Source organism: Salmo salar, chromosome 11, assembly GCF_965601325.2.
Source record: "Salmo salar chromosome 11, fSalSal1, whole genome shotgun sequence".
Lineage (NCBI taxonomy): Eukaryota > Metazoa > Chordata > Actinopteri > Salmoniformes > Salmonidae > Salmo > Salmo salar.
Window position 1 is genome coordinate 117,354,552 of NC_138301.1, and position 20,961 is coordinate 117,375,512.

The window sequence follows — 20,961 nt, forward strand, 5'->3', positions numbered from 1 at the left end:
TGACCTCTCCTCTACCTCCCTACTGGTACCCCAAACTGACCTGTTCTCTACCTCCCTACTGGTAACCCAAACTGACCTGTTCTCTACCTCCCTACTGGTAACCCAAACTGACCTGTTCTCTACCTCCTACTGGTACCCCAAACTGACCTGTTCTCTACCTCCTACTGGTACCCCAAACTGACCTGTTCTCTACCTCCCTACTGGTACCCCAAACTGACCTGTTCTCTACCTCCCTACTGGTACCCCAAACTGACCTGTTCTCTACCTCCCTACTGGTAACCCAAACTGACCTGTTCTCTACCTCCTACTGGTACCCCAAACTGACCTGTTCTCTACCTCCCTTCTGGTACCCCAAACTGACCTGTTCTCTACCTCCCTACTGGTACCCCAAACTGACCTGTTCTCTACCTCCCTACTGGTACCCCAAACTGACCTGTTCTCTACCTCCCTACTGGTACCCCAAACTGACCTGTTCTCTACCTCCCTACTGGTACCCCAAACTGACCTGTTCTCTACCTCCCTACTGGTAACCCAAACTGACCTGTTCTCTACCTCCTACTGGTACCCCAAACTGACCTGTTCTCTACCTCCCTACTGGTACCCCAAACTGACCTGTTCTCTACCTCCCTACTGGTACCCCAAACTGACCTGTTCTCTACCTCCTACTGGTACCCCACACTGACCTGTTCTCTACCTCCTACTGGTACCCCAAACTGACCTGTTCTCTACCTCCTACTGGTACCCCAAACTGACCTGTTCTCTACCTCCCTACTGGTAACCCAAACTGACCTGTTCTCTACCTCCTACTGGTACCCCAAACTGACCTGTTCTCTACCTCCTACTGGTACCCCAAACTGACCTGTTCTCTACCTCCTACTGGTACCCCAAACTGACCTGTTCTCTACCTCCTACTGGTACCCCAAACTGACCTGTTCTCTACCTCCTACTGGTACCCCAAACTGACCTGTTCTCTACCTCCTACTGGTACCCCAAACTGACCTGTTCTCTACCTCCTACTGGTACCCCAAACTGACCTGTTCTCTACCTCCTACTGGTACCCCAAACTGACCTGTTCTCTACCTCCCTACTGGTACCCCAAACTGACCTGTTCTCTACCTCCTACTGGTACCCCAAACTGACCTGTTCTCTACCTCCTACTGGTACCCCAAACTGACCTGTTCTCTACCTCCCTACTGGTACCCCAAACTGACCTGTTCTCTACCTCCCTACTGGTACCCCAAACTGACCTGTTCTCTACCTCCCTACTGGTACCCCAAACTGACCTGTTCTCTACCTCCTACTGGTACCCCAAACTGACCTGTTCTCTACCTCCCTACTGGTACCCCAAACTGACCTGTTCTCTACCTCCCTACTGGTACCCCAAACTGACCTGTTCTCTACCTCCCTACTGGTAACCCAAACTGACCTGTTCTCTACCTCCTACTGGTACCCCAAACTGACCTGTTCTCTACCTCCTACTGGTACCCCAAACTGACCTGTTCTCTACCTCCCTACTGGTACCCCAAACTGACCTGTTCTCTACCTCCCTACTGGTACCCCAAACTGACCTGTTCTCTACCTCCCTACTGGTACCCCAAACTGACCTGTTCTCTACCTCCTACTGGTACCCCAAACTGACCTGTTCTCTACCTCCCTACTGGTACCCCAAACTGACCTGTTCTCTACCTCCCTACTGGTACCCCAAACTGACCTGTTCTCTACCTCCTACTGGTACCCCAAACTGACCTGTTCTCTACCTCCTACTGGTACCCCAAACTGACCTGTTCTCTACCTCCCTACTGGTACCCCAAACTGACCTGTTCTCTACCTCCTACTGGTACCCCACACTGACCTGTTCTCTACCTCCTACTGGTACCCCAAACTGACCTGTTCTCTACCTCCTACTGGTACCCCAAACTGACCTGTTCTCTACCTCCTACTGGTACCCCAAACTGACCTGTTCTCTACCTCCTACTGGTACCCCAAACTGACCTGTTCTCTACCTCCTACTGGTACCCCAAACTGACCTGTTCTCTACCTCCTACTGGTACCCCAAACTGACCTGTTCTCTACCTCCCTACTGGTAACCCAAACTGACCTGTTCTCTACCTCCCTACTGGTAACCCAAACTGACCTGTTCTCTACCTCCTACTGGTACCCCAAACTGACCTGTTCTCTACCTCCCTTCTGGTACCCCAAACTGACCTGTTCTCTACCTCCCTACTGGTACCCCAAACTGACCTGTTCTCTACCTCCCTACTGGTACCCCAAACTGACCTGTTCTCTACCTCCTACTGGTACCCCAAACTGACCTGTTCTCTACCTCCCTACTGGTACCCCAAACTGACCTGTTCTCTACCTCCCTACTGGTAACCCAAACTGACCTGTTCTCTACCTCCTACTGGTACCCCAAACGGACCTGTTCTCTACCTCCCTACTGGTACCCCAAACTGACCTGTTCTCTACCTCCCTACTGGTACCCCAAACTGACCTGTTCTCTACCTCCTACTGGTACCCCACACTGACCTGTTCTCTACCTCCTACTGGTACCCCAAACTGACCTGTTCTCTACCTCCTACTGGTACCCCAAACTGACCTGTTCTTTACCTCCCTACTGGTAACCCAAACTGACCTGTTCTCTACCTTCCTACTGGTACCGCAAACTGACCTGTTCTCTACCTCCTACTGGTATCCCAAACTGACCTGTTCTCTACCTCCCTACTGGTACCCCAAACTGACCTGTTCTCTACCTCCCTACTGGTACCCCAAACTGACCTGTTCTCTACCTGCTACTGGTACCCCAAACTGACCTGTTCTCTACCTCCTACTGGTATCCCAAACTGACCTGTTCTCTACCTCCCTACTGGTACCCCAAACTGACCTGTTCTCTACCTCCTACTGGTACCCCAAACTGACCTGTTCTCTACCTCCCTACTGGTACCCCAAACTGACCTGTTCTCTACCTCCCTACTGGTAACCCAAACTGACCTGTTCTCTACCTCCCTACTGGTAACCCAAACTGACCTGTTCTCTACCTCCTACTGGTACCCCAAACTGACCTGTTCTCTACCTCCTACTGGTACCCCAAACTGACCTGTTCTCTACCTCCCTACTGGTACCCCAAACTGACCTGTTCTCTACCTGCTACTGGTACCCCAAACTGACCTGTTCTCTACCTCCTACTGGTATCCCAAACTGACCTGTTCTCTACCTCCCTACTGGTACCCCAAACTGACCTGTTCTCTACCTGCTACTGGTACCCCAAACTGACCTGTTCTCTACCTCCTACTGGTATCCCAAACTGACCTGTTCTCTACCTCCCTACTGGTACCCCAAACTGACCTGTTCTCTACCTCCTACTGGTACCCCAAACTGACCTGTTCTCTACCTCCTACTGGTACCCCAAACTGACCTGTTCTCTACCTCCTACTGGTACCCCAAACTGACCTGTTCTCTACCTCCTACTGGTACCCCAAACTGACCTGTTCTCTACCTCCCTACTGGTACCCCAAACTGACCTGTTCTCTACCTCCTACTGGTACCCCAAACTGACCTGTTCTCTACCTCCCTACTGGTACCCCAAACTGACCTGTTCTCTACCTCCCTACTGGTAACCCAAACTGACCTGTTCTCTACCTCCCTACTGGTAACCCAAACTGACCTGTTCTCTACCTCCTACTGGTACCCCAAACTGACCTGTTCTCTACCTACTACTGGTACCCCAAACTGACCTGTTCTCTACCTCCCTACTGGTACCCCAAACTGACCTGTTCTCTACCTCCCTACTGGTAACCCAAACTGACCTGTTCTCTACCTCCCTACTGGTAACCCAAACTGACCTGTTCTCTACCTCCTACTGGTACCCCAAACTGACCTGTTCTCTACCTCCCTACTGGTACCCCAAACTGACCTGTTCTCTACTTCCCTACTGGTACCCCAAACTGACCTGTTCTCTACCTCCCTACTGGTACCCCAAACTGACCTGTTCTATACCTCCTACTGGTACCCCAAACTGACCTGTTCTCTACCTCCCTACTGGTAACCCAAACTGACCTGTTCTCTACCTACTACTGGTACCCCAAACTGACCTGTTCTCTACCTCCCTACTGGTACCCCAAACTGACCTGTTCTCTACCTCCCTACTGGTAACCCAAACTGACCTGTTCTCTACCTCCCTACTGGTACCCCAAACTGACCTGTTCTCTACCTCCCTACTGGTACCCCAAACTGACCTGTTCTCTACCTCCTACTGGTACCCCAAACTGACCTGTTCTCTACCTCCTACTGGTACCCCAAACTGACCTGTTCTCTACCTCCTACTGGTACCCCAAACTGACCTGTTCTCTACCTCCCTACTGGTACCCCAAACTGACCTGTTCTCTACCTCCCTACTGGTACCCCAAACTGACCTGTTCTCTACCTCCCTACTGGTACCCCAAACTGACCTGTTCTCTACCTCCTACTGGTACCCCAAACTGACCTGTTCTCTACCTCCTACTGGTACCCCAAACTGACCTGTTCTCTACCTCCTACTGGTACCCCAAACTGACCTGTTCTCTACCTCCTACTGGTACCCCAAACTGACCTGTTCTCTACCTCCCTACTGGTACCCCAAACTGACCTGTTCTCTACCTCCCTACTGGTACCCAAACTGACCTGTTCTCTACCTCCTACTGGTACCCCAAACTGACCTGTTCTCTACCTCCCTACTGGTACCCCAAACTGACCTGTTCTCTACCTGCTACTGGTACCCCAAACTGACCTGTTCTCTACCTCCTACTGGTATCCCAAACTGACCTGTTCTCTACCTCCCTACTGGTACCCCAAACTGACCTGTTCTCTACCTCCTACTGGTACCCCAAACTGACCTGTTCTCTACCTCCTACTGGTACCCCAAACTGACCTGTTCTCTACCTCCCTACTGGTACCCCAAACTGACCTGTTCTCTACCTCCCTACTGGTACCCCAAACTGACCTGTTCTCTACCTCCCTACTGGTACCCCAAACTGACCTGTTCTCTACCTCCTACTGGTACCCCAAACTGACCTGTTCTCTACCTCCTACTGGTACCCCAAACTGACCTGTTCTCTACCTCCTACTGGTACCCCAAACTGACCTGTTCTCTACCTCCTACTGGTACCCCAAACTGACCTGTTCTCTACCTCCTACTGGTACCCCAAACTGACCTGTTCTCTACCTCCCTACTGGTAACCCAAACTGACCTGTTCTCTACCTCCTACTGGTACCCCAAACTGACCTGTTCTCTACCTCCTACTGGTACCCCAAACTGACCTGTTCTCTACCTCCCTACTGGTACCCCCAAACTGACCTGTTCTCTACCTCCCTACTGGTACCCCAAACTGACCTGTTCTCTACCTCCCTACTGGTACCCCAAACTGACCTGTTCTCTACCTCACTGGTACCCCAAACTGACCTGTTCTCTACCTCCCTACTGGTAACCCAAACTGACCTGTTCTCTACCTCCCTTCTGGTAACCCAAACTGACCTGTTCTCTACCTGCTACTGGTACCCCAAACTGACCTGTTCTCTACCTCCTACTGGTATCCCAAACTGACCTGTTCTCTACCTCCCTACTGGTACCCCAAACTGACCTGTTCTCTACCTGCTACTGGTACCCCAAACTGACCTGTTCTCTACCTCCTACTGGTATCCCAAACTGACCTGTTCTCTACCTCCCTACTGGTACCCCAAACTGACCTGTTCTCTACCTCCTACTGGTACCCCAAGCTGACCTGTTCTCTACCTCCTACTGGTACCCCAAACTGACCTGTTCTCTACCTCCTACTGGTACCCCAAACTGACCTGTTCTCTACCTCCTACTGGTACCCCAAACTGACCTGTTCTCTACCTCCTACTGGTACCCCAAACTGACCTGTTCTCTACCTCCCTACTGGTACCCCAAACTGACCTGTTCTCTACCTCCTACTGGTACCCCAAACTGACCTGTTCTCTACCTCCCTACTGGTACCCCAAACTGACCTGTTCTCTACCTCCCTACTGGTACCCCAAACTGACCTGTTCTCTACCTCCCTACTGGTAACCCAAACTGACCTGTTCTCTACCTCCCTACTGGTAACCCAAACTGACCTGTTCTCTACCTCCTACTGGTACCCCAAACTGACCTGTTCTCTACCTACTACTGGTACCCCAAACTGACCTGTTCTCTACCTCCCTACTGGTACCCCAAACTGACCTGTTCTCTACCTCCCTACTGGTAACCCAAACTGACCTGTTCTCTACCTCCCTACTGGTACCCCAAACTGACCTGTTCTCTACCTCCTACTGGTACCCCAAACTGACCTGTTCTCTACCTCCCTACTGGTACCCCAAACTGACCTGTTCTCTACCTCCCTACTGGTACCCCAAACTGACCTGTTCTCTACCTCCTACTGGTACCCCAAACTGACCTGTTCTCTACCTCCCTACTGGTACCCCAAACTGACCTGTTCTCTACCTCCCTACTGGTAACCCAAACTGACCTGTTCTCTACCTCCCTACTGGTACCCCAAACTGACCTGTTCTCTACCTCCCTACTGGTACCCCAAACTGACCTGTTCTCTACCTCCTACTGGTACCCCAAACTGACCTGTTCTCTACCTCCCTACTGGTACCCCAAACTGACCTGTTCTCTACCTCCCTACTGCTAACCCAAACTGACCTGTTCTCTACCTCCTACTGGTACCCCAAACTGACCTGTTCTCTACCTCCCTACTGGTACCCCAAACTGACCTGTTCTCTACCTCCCTACTGGTACCCCAAACTGACCTGTTCTCTACCTCCTACTGGTACCCCACACTGACCTGTTCTCTACCTCCTACTGGTACCCCAAACTGACCTGTTCTCTACCTCCTACTGGTACCCCAAACTGACCTGTTCTCTACCTCCTACTGGTACCCCAAACTGACCTGTTCTCTACCTCCTACTGGTACCCCAAACTGACCTGTTCTCTACCTCCTACTGGTACCCCAAACTGACCTGTTCTCTACCTCCCTACTGGTAACCCAAACTGACCTGTTCTCTACCTCCTACTGGTACCCCAAACTGACCTGTTCTCTACCTCCTACTGGTACCCCAAACTGACCTGTTCTCTACCTCCTACTGGTACCCCAAACTGACCTGTTCTCTACCTCCCTACTGGTACCCCAAACTGACCTGTTCTCTACCTCCTACTGGTACCCAAACTGACTGTTCTCTACCTCCTACTGGTACCAAACTGACCTGTTCTCTACCTCCCTACTGGTACCCCAAACTGACCTGTTCTCTACCTCCCTACTGGTACCCCAAACTGACCTGTTCTCTACCTCCTACTGGTACCCCAAACTGACCTGTTCTCTACCTCCCTACTGGTACCCCAAACTGACCTGTTCTCTACCTCCTACTGGTACCCCAAACTGACCTGTTCTCTACCTCCTACTGGTACCCCAAACTGACCTGTTCTCTACCTCCCTACTGGTACCCCAAACTGACCTGTTCTCTACCTCCCTACTGGTACCCCAAACTGACCTGTTCTCTACCTCCCTACTGGTAACCCAAACTGACCTGTTCTCTACCTCCCTACTGCTAACCCAAACTGACCTGTTCTCTACCTCCTACTGGTACCCCAAACTGACCTGTTCTCTACCTCCTACTGGTACCCCAAACTGACCTGTTCTCTACCTCCTACTGGTACCCCAAACTGACCTGTTCTCTACCTCCTACTGGTACCCCAAACTGACCTGTTCTCTACCTCCTACTGGTACCCCAAACTGACCTGTTCTCTACCTCCTACTGGTACCCCAAACTGACCTGTTCTCTACCTCCCTACTGGTAACCCAAACTGACCTGTTCTCTACCTCCTACTGGTACCCCAAACTGACCTGTTCTCTACCTCCCTACTGGTACCCCAAACTGACCTGTTCTCTACCTCCTACTGGTAACCCAAACTGACCTGTTCTCCACCTCCCTACTGGTACCCCAAACTGACCTGTTCTCTACCTCCCTACTGGTACCCCAAACTGACCTGTTCTCTACCTCCCTACTGGTAACCCAAACTGACCTGTTCTCTACCTCCCTACTGGTACCCCAAACTGACCTGTTCTCTACCTCCTACTGGTAACCCAAACTGAACTGTTCTCTACCTCCTACTGGTACCCCAAACTGACCTGTTCTCTACCTCCCTACTGGTAACCCAAACTGACCTGTTCTCTACCTCCCTTCTGGTAACCCAAACTGACCTGTTCTCTACCTGCTACTGGTACCCCAAACTGACCTGTTCTCTACCTCCTACTGGTATCCCAAACTGACCTGTTCTCTACCTCCCTACTGGTACCCCAAACTGACCTGTTCTCTACCTGCTACTGGTACCCCAAACTGACCTGTTCTCTACCTCCTACTGGTATCCCAAACTGACCTGTTCTCTACCTCCCTACTGGTACCCCAAACTGACCTGTTCTCTACCTCCTACTGGTACCCCAAGCTGACCTGTTCTCTACCTCCTACTGGTACCCCAAACTGACCTGTTCTCTACCTCCTACTGGTACCCCAAACTGACCTGTTCTCTACCTCCTACTGGTACCCCAAACTGACCTGTTCTCTACCTCCTACTGGTACCCCAAACTGACCTGTTCTCTACCTCCCTACTGGTACCCCAAACTGACCTGTTCTCTACCTCCTACTGGTACCCCAAACTGACCTGTTCTCTACCTCCCTACTGGTACCCCAAACTGACCTGTTCTCTACCTCCCTACTGGTACCCCAAACTGACCTGTTCTCTACCTCCCTACTGGTAACCCAAACTGACCTGTTCTCTACCTCCCTACTGGTAACCCAAACTGACCTGTTCTCTACCTCCTACTGGTACCCCAAACTGACCTGTTCTCTACCTACTACTGGTACCCCAAACTGACCTGTTCTCTACCTCCCTACTGGTACCCCAAACTGACCTGTTCTCTACCTCCCTACTGGTAACCCAAACTGACCTGTTCTCTACCTCCCTACTGGTAACCCAAACTGACCTGTTCTCTACCTCCTACTGGTACCCCAAACTGACCTGTTCTCTACCTCCCTACTGGTACCCCAAACTGACCTGTTCTCTACCTCCCTACTGGTACCCCAAACTGACCTGTTCTCTACCTCCTACTGGTACCCCAAACTGACCTGTTCTCTACCTCCCTACTGGTACCCCAAACTGACCTGTTCTCTACCTCCCTACTGGTAACCCAAACTGACCTGTTCTCTACCTCCCTACTGGTACCCCAAACTGACCTGTTCTCTACCTCCCTACTGGTACCCCAAACTGACCTGTTCTCTACCTCCTACTGGTACCCCAAACTGACCTGTTCTCTACCTCCCTACTGGTACCCCAAACTGACCTGTTCTCTACCTCCCTACTGCTAACCCAAACTGACCTGTTCTCTACCTCCTACTGGTACCCCAAACTGACCTGTTCTCTACCTCCCTACTGGTACCCCAAACTGACCTGTTCTCTACCTCCCTACTGGTACCCCAAACTGACCTGTTCTCTACCTCCTACTGGTACCCCACACTGACCTGTTCTCTACCTCCTACTGGTACCCCAAACTGACCTGTTCTCTACCTCCTACTGGTACCCCAAACTGACCTGTTCTCTACCTCCTACTGGTACCCCAAACTGACCTGTTCTCTACCTCCTACTGGTACCCCAAACTGACCTGTTCTCTACCTCCTACTGGTACCCCAAACTGACCTGTTCTCTACCTCCCTACTGGTAACCCAAACTGACCTGTTCTCTACCTCCTACTGGTACCCCAAACTGACCTGTTCTCTACCTCCTACTGGTACCCCAAACTGACCTGTTCTCGACCTCCTACTGGTAACCCAAACTGACCTGTTCTCTACCTCCCTACTGGTACCCCAAACTGACCTGCTCTCTACCTCCCTACTGGTACCCCAAACTGACCTGTTCTCTACCTCCTACTGGTACCCCAAACTGACCTGTTCTCTACCTCCCTACTGGTACCCCAAACTGACCTGTTCTCTACCTGCTACTGGTACCCCAAACTGACCTGTTCTCTACCTCCTACTGGTACCCCAAACTGACCTGTTCTCTACCTCCCACTGGTACCCCAAACTGACCTGTTCTCTACCTCCTACTGGTACCCCAAACTGACCTTTTCTCTACCTCCCTACTGGTACCCCAAACTGACCTGTTCTCTACCTCCTACTGGTACCCCAAACTGACCTGTTCTCTACCTCCTACTGGTACCCCAAACTGACCTGTTATCTACCTCCTACTGGTACCCCAAACTGACCTGTTCTCTATCTCCCTACTGGTACCCCAAACTGACCTGTTCTCTACCTCCTACTGGTATCCCAAACTGACCTGTTCTCTACCTCCTACTGGTACCCCAAACTTACCTGTTCTCTACCTCCTACTGGTACCCCAAACTGACCTGTTCTCTACCTCCCTACTGGTAACCCAAACTGACCTGTTCTCTACCTCCCTACTGGTAACCCAAACTGACCTGTTCTCTACTTCCTACTGGTACCCCAAACTGACCTGTTCTCTACCTCCCTACTGGTACCCCAAACTGACCTGTTCTCTACCTCCCTACTGGTAACCCAAACTGACCTGTTCTCTACCTCCTACTGGTACCCCAAACTGACCTGTTCTCTACCTCCCTACTGGTAACCCAAACTGACCTGTTCTCTACCTCCTACTGGTACCCCAAACTGACCTGTTCTCTACCTCCTACTGGTACCCCAAACTGACCTGTTCTCGACCTCCTACTGGTAACCCAAACTGACCTGTTCTCTACCTCCCTACTGGTACCCCAAACTGACCTGTTCTCTACCTCCCTAGTGGTACCCCAAACTGACCTGTTCTCTACCTCCCTACTGATAACCCAAACTGACCTGTTCTCTACCTCCCTACTGGTACCCCAAACTGACCTGTTCTCTACCTCCTACTGGTACCCGAAACTGAACTGTTCTCTACCTCCTACTGGTACCCCAAACTGACCTGTTCTCTACCTCCCTACTGGTAACCCAAACTGACCTGTTCTCTACCTCCCTACTGGTAACCCAAACTGACCTGTTCTCTACCTCCCTACTGGTACCCCAAACTGACCTGTTCTCTACCTGCTACTGGTACCCCAAACTGACCTGTTCTCTACCTCCTACTGGTATCCCAAACTGACCTGTTCTCTACCTCCCTACTGGTACCCCAAACTGACCTGTTCTCTACCTCCCTACTGGTACCCCAAACTGACCTGTTCTCTACCTCCTACTGGTACCCCAAACTGACCTGTTCTCTATCTCCCTACTGGTACCCCAAACTGACCTGTTCTCTACCTGCTACTGGTACCCCAAACTGACCTGTTCTCTACCTCCTACTGGTACCCCAAACTGACCTGTTCTCTACCTCCCTACTGGTACCCCAAACTGACCTGCTCTCTACCTCCCTACTGGTACCCCAAACTGACCTGTTCTCTACCTCCTACTGGTACCCCAAACTGACCTGTTCTCTACCTCCCTACTGGTACCCCAAACTGACCTGTTCTCTACCTGCTACTGGTACCCCAAACTGACCTGTTCTCTACCTCCTACTGGTACCCCAAACTGACCTGTTCTCTACCTCCCTACTGGTACCCCAAACTGACCTGTTCTCTACCTGCTACTGGTACCCCAAACTGACCTGTTCTCTACCTCCCACTGGTACCCCAAACTGACCTGTTCTCTACCTCCTACTGGTACCCCAAACTGACCTTTTCTCTACCTCCCTACTGGTACCCCAAACTGACCTGTTCTCTACCTCCTACTGGTACCCCAAACTGACCTGTTCTCTACCTCCTACTGGTACCCCAAACTGACCTGTTCTCTACCTCCCTACTGGTAACCCAAACTGACCTGTTCTCTACCTCCCTACTGGTAACCCAAACTGACCTGTTCTCTACCTCCCTACTGGTAACCCAAACTGACCTGTTCTCTACTTCCTACTGGTACCCCAAACTGACCTGTTCTCTACCTCCCTACTGGTACCCCAAACTGACCTGTTCTCTACCTCCCTACTGGTAACCCAAACTGACCTGTTCTCTACCTCCCTACTGGTACCCCAAAGTGACCTGTTCTCTACCTCCTACTGGTACCCCAAACTGACCTGTTCTCTACCTCCTACTGGTACCCCAAACTGACCTGTTCTTTACCTCCCTACTGGTAACCCAAACTGACCTGTTCTCTACCTCCCTACTGGTACCCCAAACTGACCTGTTCTCTACCTCCCTACTGGTACCCCAAACTGACCTGTTCTCTACCTCCCTACTGGTACCCCAAACTGACCTGTTCTCTACCTCCTACTGGTATCCCAAACTGACCTGTTCTCTACCTCCCTACTGGTACCCCAAACTGACCTGTTCTCTACCTCCCTACTGGTACCCCAAACTGACCTGTTCTCTACCTGCTACTGGTACCCCAAACTGACCTGTTCTCTACCTCCCTACTGGTACCCCAAACTGACCTGTTCTCTACCTCCTACTGGTACCCCAAACTGACCTGTTCTCTAACCCTGGCATCCTGTGTCTGTCTGTCTCTGTGATGTTGGGCACTGGCCTCGGTCAGTTGTGTTCTCAACTAAACCAAATTTAGGACCAGGTTTTGACCCTCGAGTTTTGTGTGTGTGTCTATATGTGTCAATGTGTACATGTGTGTGCGTGCATGAGAGTATCTGTGTGTGTGCATGCGTGTACCTTTGCATGCATGAGTGTGTGTGTGTGTGTGTGTGTGTGTGTGTGTGTGTGTGTGTGTGTGTGTGTGTGTGTGTGTGTGTGTGTGTGTGTGTGTGTGTGTGTGTGTGTGTGTGTGTGTGTGTGTGTGTGACTAACCTGTCTCTTCTCTCTCCTCACCCATCAGGTTGAGTTAGAGAACATGGAGGCGACCCAGGGCATGTCTTCAGAGACGGCTGTGTCCTTCCTGTCTCGGCTCATGGCCATGGTGGACGTTCTGGTGTTCGCCAGCTCTCTTAACTTCTCTGAGATAGAGGCTGAGAAGAACATGTCCTCTGGAGGTCTGATGAGACAGTGTCTGCGACTGGGTAAGAGTGAGAAAGAGAGAGCGCGAGAGAGAGAGATACTGAAAAGAACATGAAGCTCTGTCTCCTGCACTTTAAAAGATTGTTAATAATACCAACTATTTCTCTCCCTCCCCCTCTCTCCATCCCTCTCTCCCCCCTCCCTCCCTCCCTCCCTCCCTCCCTCCCTCCCTCCCTCCCTCCCTCCCTCCCTATCCCTTCTCCCTCTCTCCCTCTCTCCCTCCCCTCTCTATCCATCCCTTCTCCCTCTCTCCCTCCCTCCCCCTCCCCCCTCTTTCCCTCTCTCCCTCCCTCCCTCCCTCCCTCCCTCCCCCCTCCCTCCCTCCCTCCCCCTCCCTCTCCCTCCCTCCCTCCCTCCCGAACATCCCTCCCTCCCCCTCTCCCTCCCCCCTCTCTCCGTCCCTCCCTCCCCCTCTCTCCCTCCCTCCCTCCCTCCCCCAGTATGTTGTGTGGCCGTGAGGAACTGTCTAGAGTGTAGACAGAGACAGAGAGATAGAGATATAGGTTGTCTCTCCAAGTCTAACCTTCCCAGCAGCAAGTCACAGGACAGCCTACAGAGCTCCGCTGCAGCTAGCAAGGTAACATTCACACACACTAATACACACAGATACATCTTTCATACACATGTGACTGTTAGGTATAGGAGTATGTACAATGTTTGTACTTGTATGTGAATTAAACAGAGTGTGTGTGTGTTATGTGTCTGTGTCACAGTGTGTGTGTGTGTGTGTGTTTGACACAGTGTGTGTGTGTGTGTGTGTTTGACACAGTGTGTGTGTGTGTCACAGTGTGTGTGTGTGTGTGTGTGTCACAGTGTGTGTGTGTGTGTGTGTTTCACAGTGTGTGTGTGTGTGTGTGTGTGTGTAACCTAAGTGTGTGTGTGTGTGTCACAGTGTGTGTGTGTGTGTGTGTGTGTGTGTGTGTGTGTGTGTGTGTGTGTGTGTGTGTGTGTGTGTGTGTGTGTGTGTGTATCAGTGTGTGTAACCTAAGTGTGTGTGTATATTGTTCTCTACAGGATCCAGACAGACTTCTACAGGACGTTGACATCAACCGCCTCAGAGCTGTTGTCTTCAGAGACGTGGTGAGTGTGTTCACGCTGTACGGTACCTTAAACACACCTGCATGTCTGTTTTTGAACGTGTGTGTAACCATATCTGTCTCCAGGATGACAGTAAGCAAGCTCAGTTCCTGGCCCTGGCGGTGGTCTACTTCATATCTGTCCTCATGGTGTCAAAGTACCGGGACATCCTGGAACCACAGAGAGAGATTGGCAGGTCAAGCAGCCTATCAGGGAGGAGCATCCGCCACGAGATCAACTCGCCCACTAGTAAAGGTATAGAAACCCCGTGTTACACTGTTTTCTGTCCCTCTGGTGGCGTCACACAACACAATTTGAAATTATTTCAAGATTCTAAAAGTATTATACCTTTTTTTTGTCAGCTATCCGGATGTTTTTTCTTCTTCCCCGTTTTTAACCTGAGCAGTGCTGCGTGAGGGATAGAGCCTGGCGCTCTATTGCTGCAGTTCTGGAGATTATATGGGGCGGTGTGTGTAGCGAGCAGACTGAGGGAGAGAAAGACACCGAGACAACTCGGCTACTGCCAATAATAGCTAACATGTAACCGCTACAGCCAAGACTAGTTAACATGTAACAGCTACAGCCAAGACTAGCTAACTTGTAACAGCTACAGACAAGACTAGCTAACATGTAACAGCTACAGCCAAGACTAGTTAACATGTAACAGCTACAGCCAAGACTAGTTAACATGTAACAGCTACAGCCAAGACTAGTTAACATTGAACAGCTACAGCCAAGACTAGTTAACATGGAACAGCTACAGCCAAGACTAGCTAACTTGTAACAGCTACAGACAAGACTAGCTAACATGTAACAGCTACAGCCAAGACTAGTCAACATGTAACAGCTACAGCCAAGACTAGCTAACTTGTAACAGCTACAGCCAAGACTAGCTAACATGTAACAGCTACAGCCAAGACTAGCTATCATGGAGCAGCTTCAGCCAAGACTAGTTAACATGTAACAGCTACAGCCAAGACTAGCTAACATGTAACAGCTACAGCCAAGACTAGTTAACATGTAACAGCTACAGCCAAGACTAGCTAACTTGTAACAGCTACAGCCAAGACTAGCTAACATGTAACAGCTACAGCCAAGACTAGCTATCATGGAGCAGCTTCAGCCAAGACTAGTTAACATGTAACAGCTACAGCCAAGACTAGCTAACATGTAACAGCTACAGCCAAGACTAGTTAACATGTAACAGCTACAGCCAAGACTAGTTAACATTGAACAGCTACAGCCAAGACTAGTTAACATGGAACAGCTACAGCCAAGACTAGCTAACTTGTAACAGCTACAGACAAGACTAGCTAACATGTAACAGCTACAGCCAAGACTAGTTAACATGTAACAGCTACAGCCAAGACTAGCTAACTTGTAACAGCTACAGCCAAGACTAGCTAACATGTAACAGCTACAGCCAAGACTAGCTATCATGGAGCAGCTTCAGCCAAGACTAGTTAACATGTAACAGCTACAGCCAAGACTAGCTAACATGTAACAGCTACAGCCAAGACTAGTTAACATGTAACAGCTACAGCCAAGACTAGCTAACTTGTAACAGCTACAGCCAAGACTAGCTAACATGTAACAGCTACAGCCAAGACTAGCTATCATGGAGCAGCTTCAGCCAAGACTAGTTAACATGTAACAGCTACAGCCAAGACTAGCTAACATGTAACAGCTACAGCCAAGACTAGTTAACATGTAACAGCTACAGCCAAGACTAGTTAACATGTAACAGCTACAGCCAAGACTAGCTAACATGTAACAGCTACAGCCAAGACTAGTTAACATGTAACAGCTACAGCCAAGACTAGTTAACATGTAACAGCTACAGCCAAGACTAGTTAACATGTAACAGCTACAGCCAAGACTAGTTAACATGTAACAGCTACAGCCAAGACTAGTTAACATGGAGCAGCTACAGCCAATACTAGTTAACATGTAACAGCTACAGCCAAGACTAGCTAACTTGTAACAGCTACAGCCAAGACTAGTTAACATGTAACAGCTACAGCCAAGACTAGTTAACATGTAACAGCTACAGCCAAGACTAGTTAACATTGAACAGCTACAGCCAAGACTAGTTAACATGTAACAGCTACAGCCAAGACTAGTTAACATGGAACAGCTACAGCCAAGACTAGTTAACATGTAACAGCTACAACCAAGACTAGCTAACATGTAACAGCTACAGCCAAGACTAGTTAACATGGAGCAGCTACAGCCAAGACTAGTTAACATGTAACAGCTACTGACAAGTCTAGTTAACATGGAACAGCTACAGCCAAGACTAGTTAACATGTAACAGCTACAGCCAAGACTAGTTAACATGTAACACCTACAGCCAAGACTAGCTAACATGTAACAGCTACAGCCAAGACTAGTTAACATGTAACATGCTACAGCCAAGACTAGCTAACATGTAACAGCTACTGCCAAGACTAGTTAACATGTAACAGCTACAGCCAAGACTAGTTAACATGTAACAGCTACAGCCAAGACTAGCTAACTTGTAACAGCTACAGACAAGACTAGCTAACATGTAACAGCTACAGCCAAGACTAGTTAACATGTAACAGCTACAGCCAAGACTAGTTAACATGTAACAGCTACAGCCAAGACTAGTTAACATTGAACAGCTACAGCCAAGACTAGTTAACATGGAACAGCTACAGCCAAGACTAGCTAACTTGTAACAGCTACAGACAAGACTAGCTAACATGTAACAGCTACAGCCAAGACTAGTTAACATGTAACAGCTACAGCCAAGACTAGCTAACTTGTAACAGCTACAGCCAAGACTAGCTAACATGTAACAGCTACAGCCAAGACTAGCTATCATGGAGCAGCTTCAGCCAAGACTAGTTAACATGTAACAGCTACAGCCAAGACTAGCTAACATGTAACAGCTACAGCCAAGACTAGTTAACATGTAACAGCTACAGCCAAGACTAGCTAACTTGTAACAGCTACAGCCAAGACTAGCTAACATGTAACAGCTACAGCCAACACTAGCTATCATGGAGCAGCTTCAGCCAAGACTAGTTAACATGTAACAGCTACAGCCAAGACTAGCTAACATGTAACAGCTACAGCCAAGACTAGTTAACATGTAACAGCTACAGCCAAGACTAGTTAACATGTAACAGCTACAGCCAAGACTAGCTAACATGTAACAGCTACAGCCAAGACTAGTTAACATGGAGCAGCTACAGCCAATACTAGTTAACATGGAACAGCTACAGCCAAGACTAGTTAACATGTAACAGCTACAACCAAGACTAGCTAACATGTAACAGCTACAGCCAAGACTAGTTAACATGGAGCAGCTACAGCCAAGACTAGTTAACATGTAACAGCTACTGACAAGTCTAGTTAACATGGAACAGCTACAGCCAAGACTAGTTAACATGTAACAGCTACAGCCAAGACTAGTTAACATGTAACAGCTACAGCCAAGACTAGCTAACATGTAACAGCTACAGCCAAGACTAGTTAACATGTAACATGCTACAGCCAAGACTAGCTAACATGTAACAGCTACTGCCAAGACTAGTTAACATGTAACAGCTACAGCCAAGACTAGTTAACATGTAACAGCTACAGCCAAGACTAGCTAACATGGAGCAGCTACAGCCAAGACTAGTTAACATGTAACAGCTACAGCCAAGACTAGTTAACATGTAACAGCTACAGCCAAGACTAGTTAACATGGAGCAGCTACAGCCAAGACTAGCTAACATGTAACAGCTACAGCCAAGACTAGCTAACATGTAACAGCTACAGACAAGACTAGTTAACATGTAACATGCTACAGCCAAGACTAGTTAACATGTAACAGCTACAGCCAAGACTAGTTAACATGTAACATGCTACAGCCAAGACTAGCTAACATGTAACAGCTACTGCCAAGACTAGTTAACATGTAACAGCTACAGCCAAGACTAGTTAACATGTAACAGCTACAGCCAAGACTAGCTAACATGGAGCTGCTACAGCCAAGACTAGTTAACATGTAACAGCTACAGCCAAGACTAGTTAACATGTAACAGCTACAGCCAAGACTAGTTAACATGGAGCAGCTACAGCCAAGACTAGTTAACATGTAACAGCTACAGCCAAGACTAGCTAACATGTAACAGCTACAGACAAGACTAGTTAACATGTAACATGCTACAGCCAAGACTAGCTAACATGTAACAGCTACTGCCAAGACTAGTTAACATGTAACAGCTACAGCCAAGACTAGTTAACGTGGAACAGCCAAGACTAGTTAACATGTAACAGCTACAGACAAGACTAGTTAACATGTAACAGCTACAGACAAGACTAGTTAACTTGTAGCAGCCACAATGTTATTTATCATCCCAGCCTGTCCTGACTGGAGTAGCCTAGAGAAGATAGCTCGCAAGCTGTAGCTAGTTAGGCTAACTGAGGCCACATGCTGCTCGTCGTAGCCTACTCCTTCTCATTTTGCTAACATTAGTGAACTCTCACTACACTTGCTACACAATGATCTTCTTTGCCTCTTTGATTGGCCAACATAAACATCAAGCTACACACGTGAAGGCTACCGGTCTTTTTATGAGGCAAGCGTCATTAAAAACGACATTGTGAGTGTTGTTTTGTTAAATTAATCATTTGAAATGTCATGGTATATCCTTGTATGTAACAATGTCACATGGATATTTTCATTAAATAAGAAAAAAAGCTTTTCAGTGTTAAATTCTGGTTAAAATATAGGCCTTTTTCTTCACGCAAAAAAATGAATACTCATACAACTATTCCAGTACTACTGTTCAGGTCTAGGACAATAGGGCCGTAGGTAGTAATAGGTAGAATAGGTAGTAAGAACATAGCTCTCTCTGACTCTCTCTGTCCATCTCTCTCACCGTCCAGAGCACCCGTCGTCCTCCTTTTCTGAGGGTGGCCGGGGGGAGAAGCAGACCCCCACCCCCATGGAGGACTCTCCGCTGGCCTCTCTGCCCCACACCGACTCAGGCATTGGGGAGGAGGGCCACGGCCCTGGGGGTCTGAACGGAGCCGAGCTGGGCCTGGGGCTGGGACTGGGCATGGCAGGCAGGGAGACGGACAGAGATAGACACAGAGAGAGGGATGGAGGAGGAGGGGATCTACTGTGTACCCTGTCATCAGAGGTTAGGAGGTCAAGGGAGAGCCTATTGGATTCTCCCCATAACCCTAACTCCGCCTCCAATCCTGGTCAAGCACCTCCCTCGTCGATCTCGAGCATCAGCCAGACTAACAAGGGCATCAACGTCAAGGTACTGACTCTATCTTCACCTCTTTAAATCGTTCTCTCTCCCCCTTTCTCTTTCTCTCTCCCCCCTCTCTCTTTCTCTCTCCCCCTCTCTCTTTCTCTCTCCCCTTTCTCTTTCTCTCTCACCCCTGTCTCTTTCTTTGCCCCTCTCTCTTTTTCTCTCCCCCTCTCTCTTTTTCTCTCCCCCTCTCTCTTTCTCTCTCCCCCTCTCTCTTTCTCTCTCCCCTCTCGTTATCTCTCCTTCTTTTGATCTGTATTTATGTCTATTTATCTATCGCTCCCTCTGTCTCTCCCTCTCTCTGTCTATTTCTCTCTCTCTCTCTTTCAGTTACATTTAAATTTCAGGGGCTATATTGGCATGGGAAACATATGTTTACATTGCCAAAGCAAGTGAAATAGATAAACTCAAGTGAAATAAACAATAAAAAATGTACAGTAAACATTACACCCACAAAAGTTCCAAAAGAATAAAGACATTTCAAATGTCATATTATGTCTATATACAGTGCCCTGCAAAAGTATTCACCCGCTTGACGTTTTTCCTATTTTGTTGCATTACAACCTGTAATTGAAATGGATTTTTATTTGGATTTAATGTAATGGACATACACAAAATAGTGCAAATTGGTGAAGTGAAATGAAAAAAATTAATAAACGGAAAAGTGGTGTGTGCATATGCATTCACCCCTTTGCTATGAAGCCCCTAAATAAGATCTGGTGCAACCAATTACCTTCAGAAGTCACATAATTAGTCACAGAATTCTTTCTGGCCACTCAAGCAAACGTGTTTGGTGTTCGCCAAAAGGCATGTGGGAGACTCCCCAAACATATAGAAGAAGGTACTCTGGTCAGATGAGACTAAAATTGAGCTTTTTGGCCATCAAGGAAAACGCTATATCTGGTGCAAACCCAACACCTCTCATCACCCCGAGAATACCATCCCTACAGTGAAGCATGGTGGTGGCAGCATCATGCTGTGGGGATGTTTTTCATCGGCAGGGGCTGGGAAATTGGTCAGAATTGAAGGAATGATGGATGGTGCTAAATACAGGGAAATTCTTGAGGGAACCTGTTTCAGTCTTCCAGAGATTTGAGACTGGGACAGAGGTTCACCTTCCAGCAGGACAATGACCCTAAGCGTACTCGAGTGGTTTAAGGGGAAACATTTAAATGTCTTGGAATGGCCTAGTCAAAGCCCAGACTTCACTCCAATTGAGAATCTGTGGTATGACTTAAAGATTGCACTACCCAAGCAGAACCCATCCAACTTGAAGGAGCTGGAGCAGTTTTGCCTTGAAGAATGGGCAAAAATCCCAGTGGCTAGATGTGCCAAGCTTATAGAGACATACCCCAAGAGACATACAGCTGTAATTGCTGCAAAAGGTGGCTCTACAAAGTATTGACTTTGGGGGGGTGAATAGTTACGCACACTCAAGTTTTCAGTTTTTTAGTCTTATTTCTTGTTTGTTTCACAATCAAAAATATTTTGCATCTTCAAAGTGGTAGGCATGTTGTTTAAATCAAATGATACAA

General features: G+C 48.8%; 1 protein-coding gene across 1 annotated transcript in view; it reads left to right on the forward strand.

Annotated features, from left to right (window-relative positions):
• Positions 1–20,961, forward strand: part of nbeaa (neurobeachin a) — a 327,572-nt gene that overhangs the window by 242,524 nt on the left and 64,087 nt on the right. The window contains 5 exon segments of the mRNA XM_082958305.1: positions 12,886–13,066; positions 13,505–13,641; positions 14,079–14,144; positions 14,228–14,396; positions 19,050–19,432. Coding sequence (XP_082814431.1) covers positions 12,886–13,066; positions 13,505–13,641; positions 14,079–14,144; positions 14,228–14,396; positions 19,050–19,432 — 936 coding nt within the window.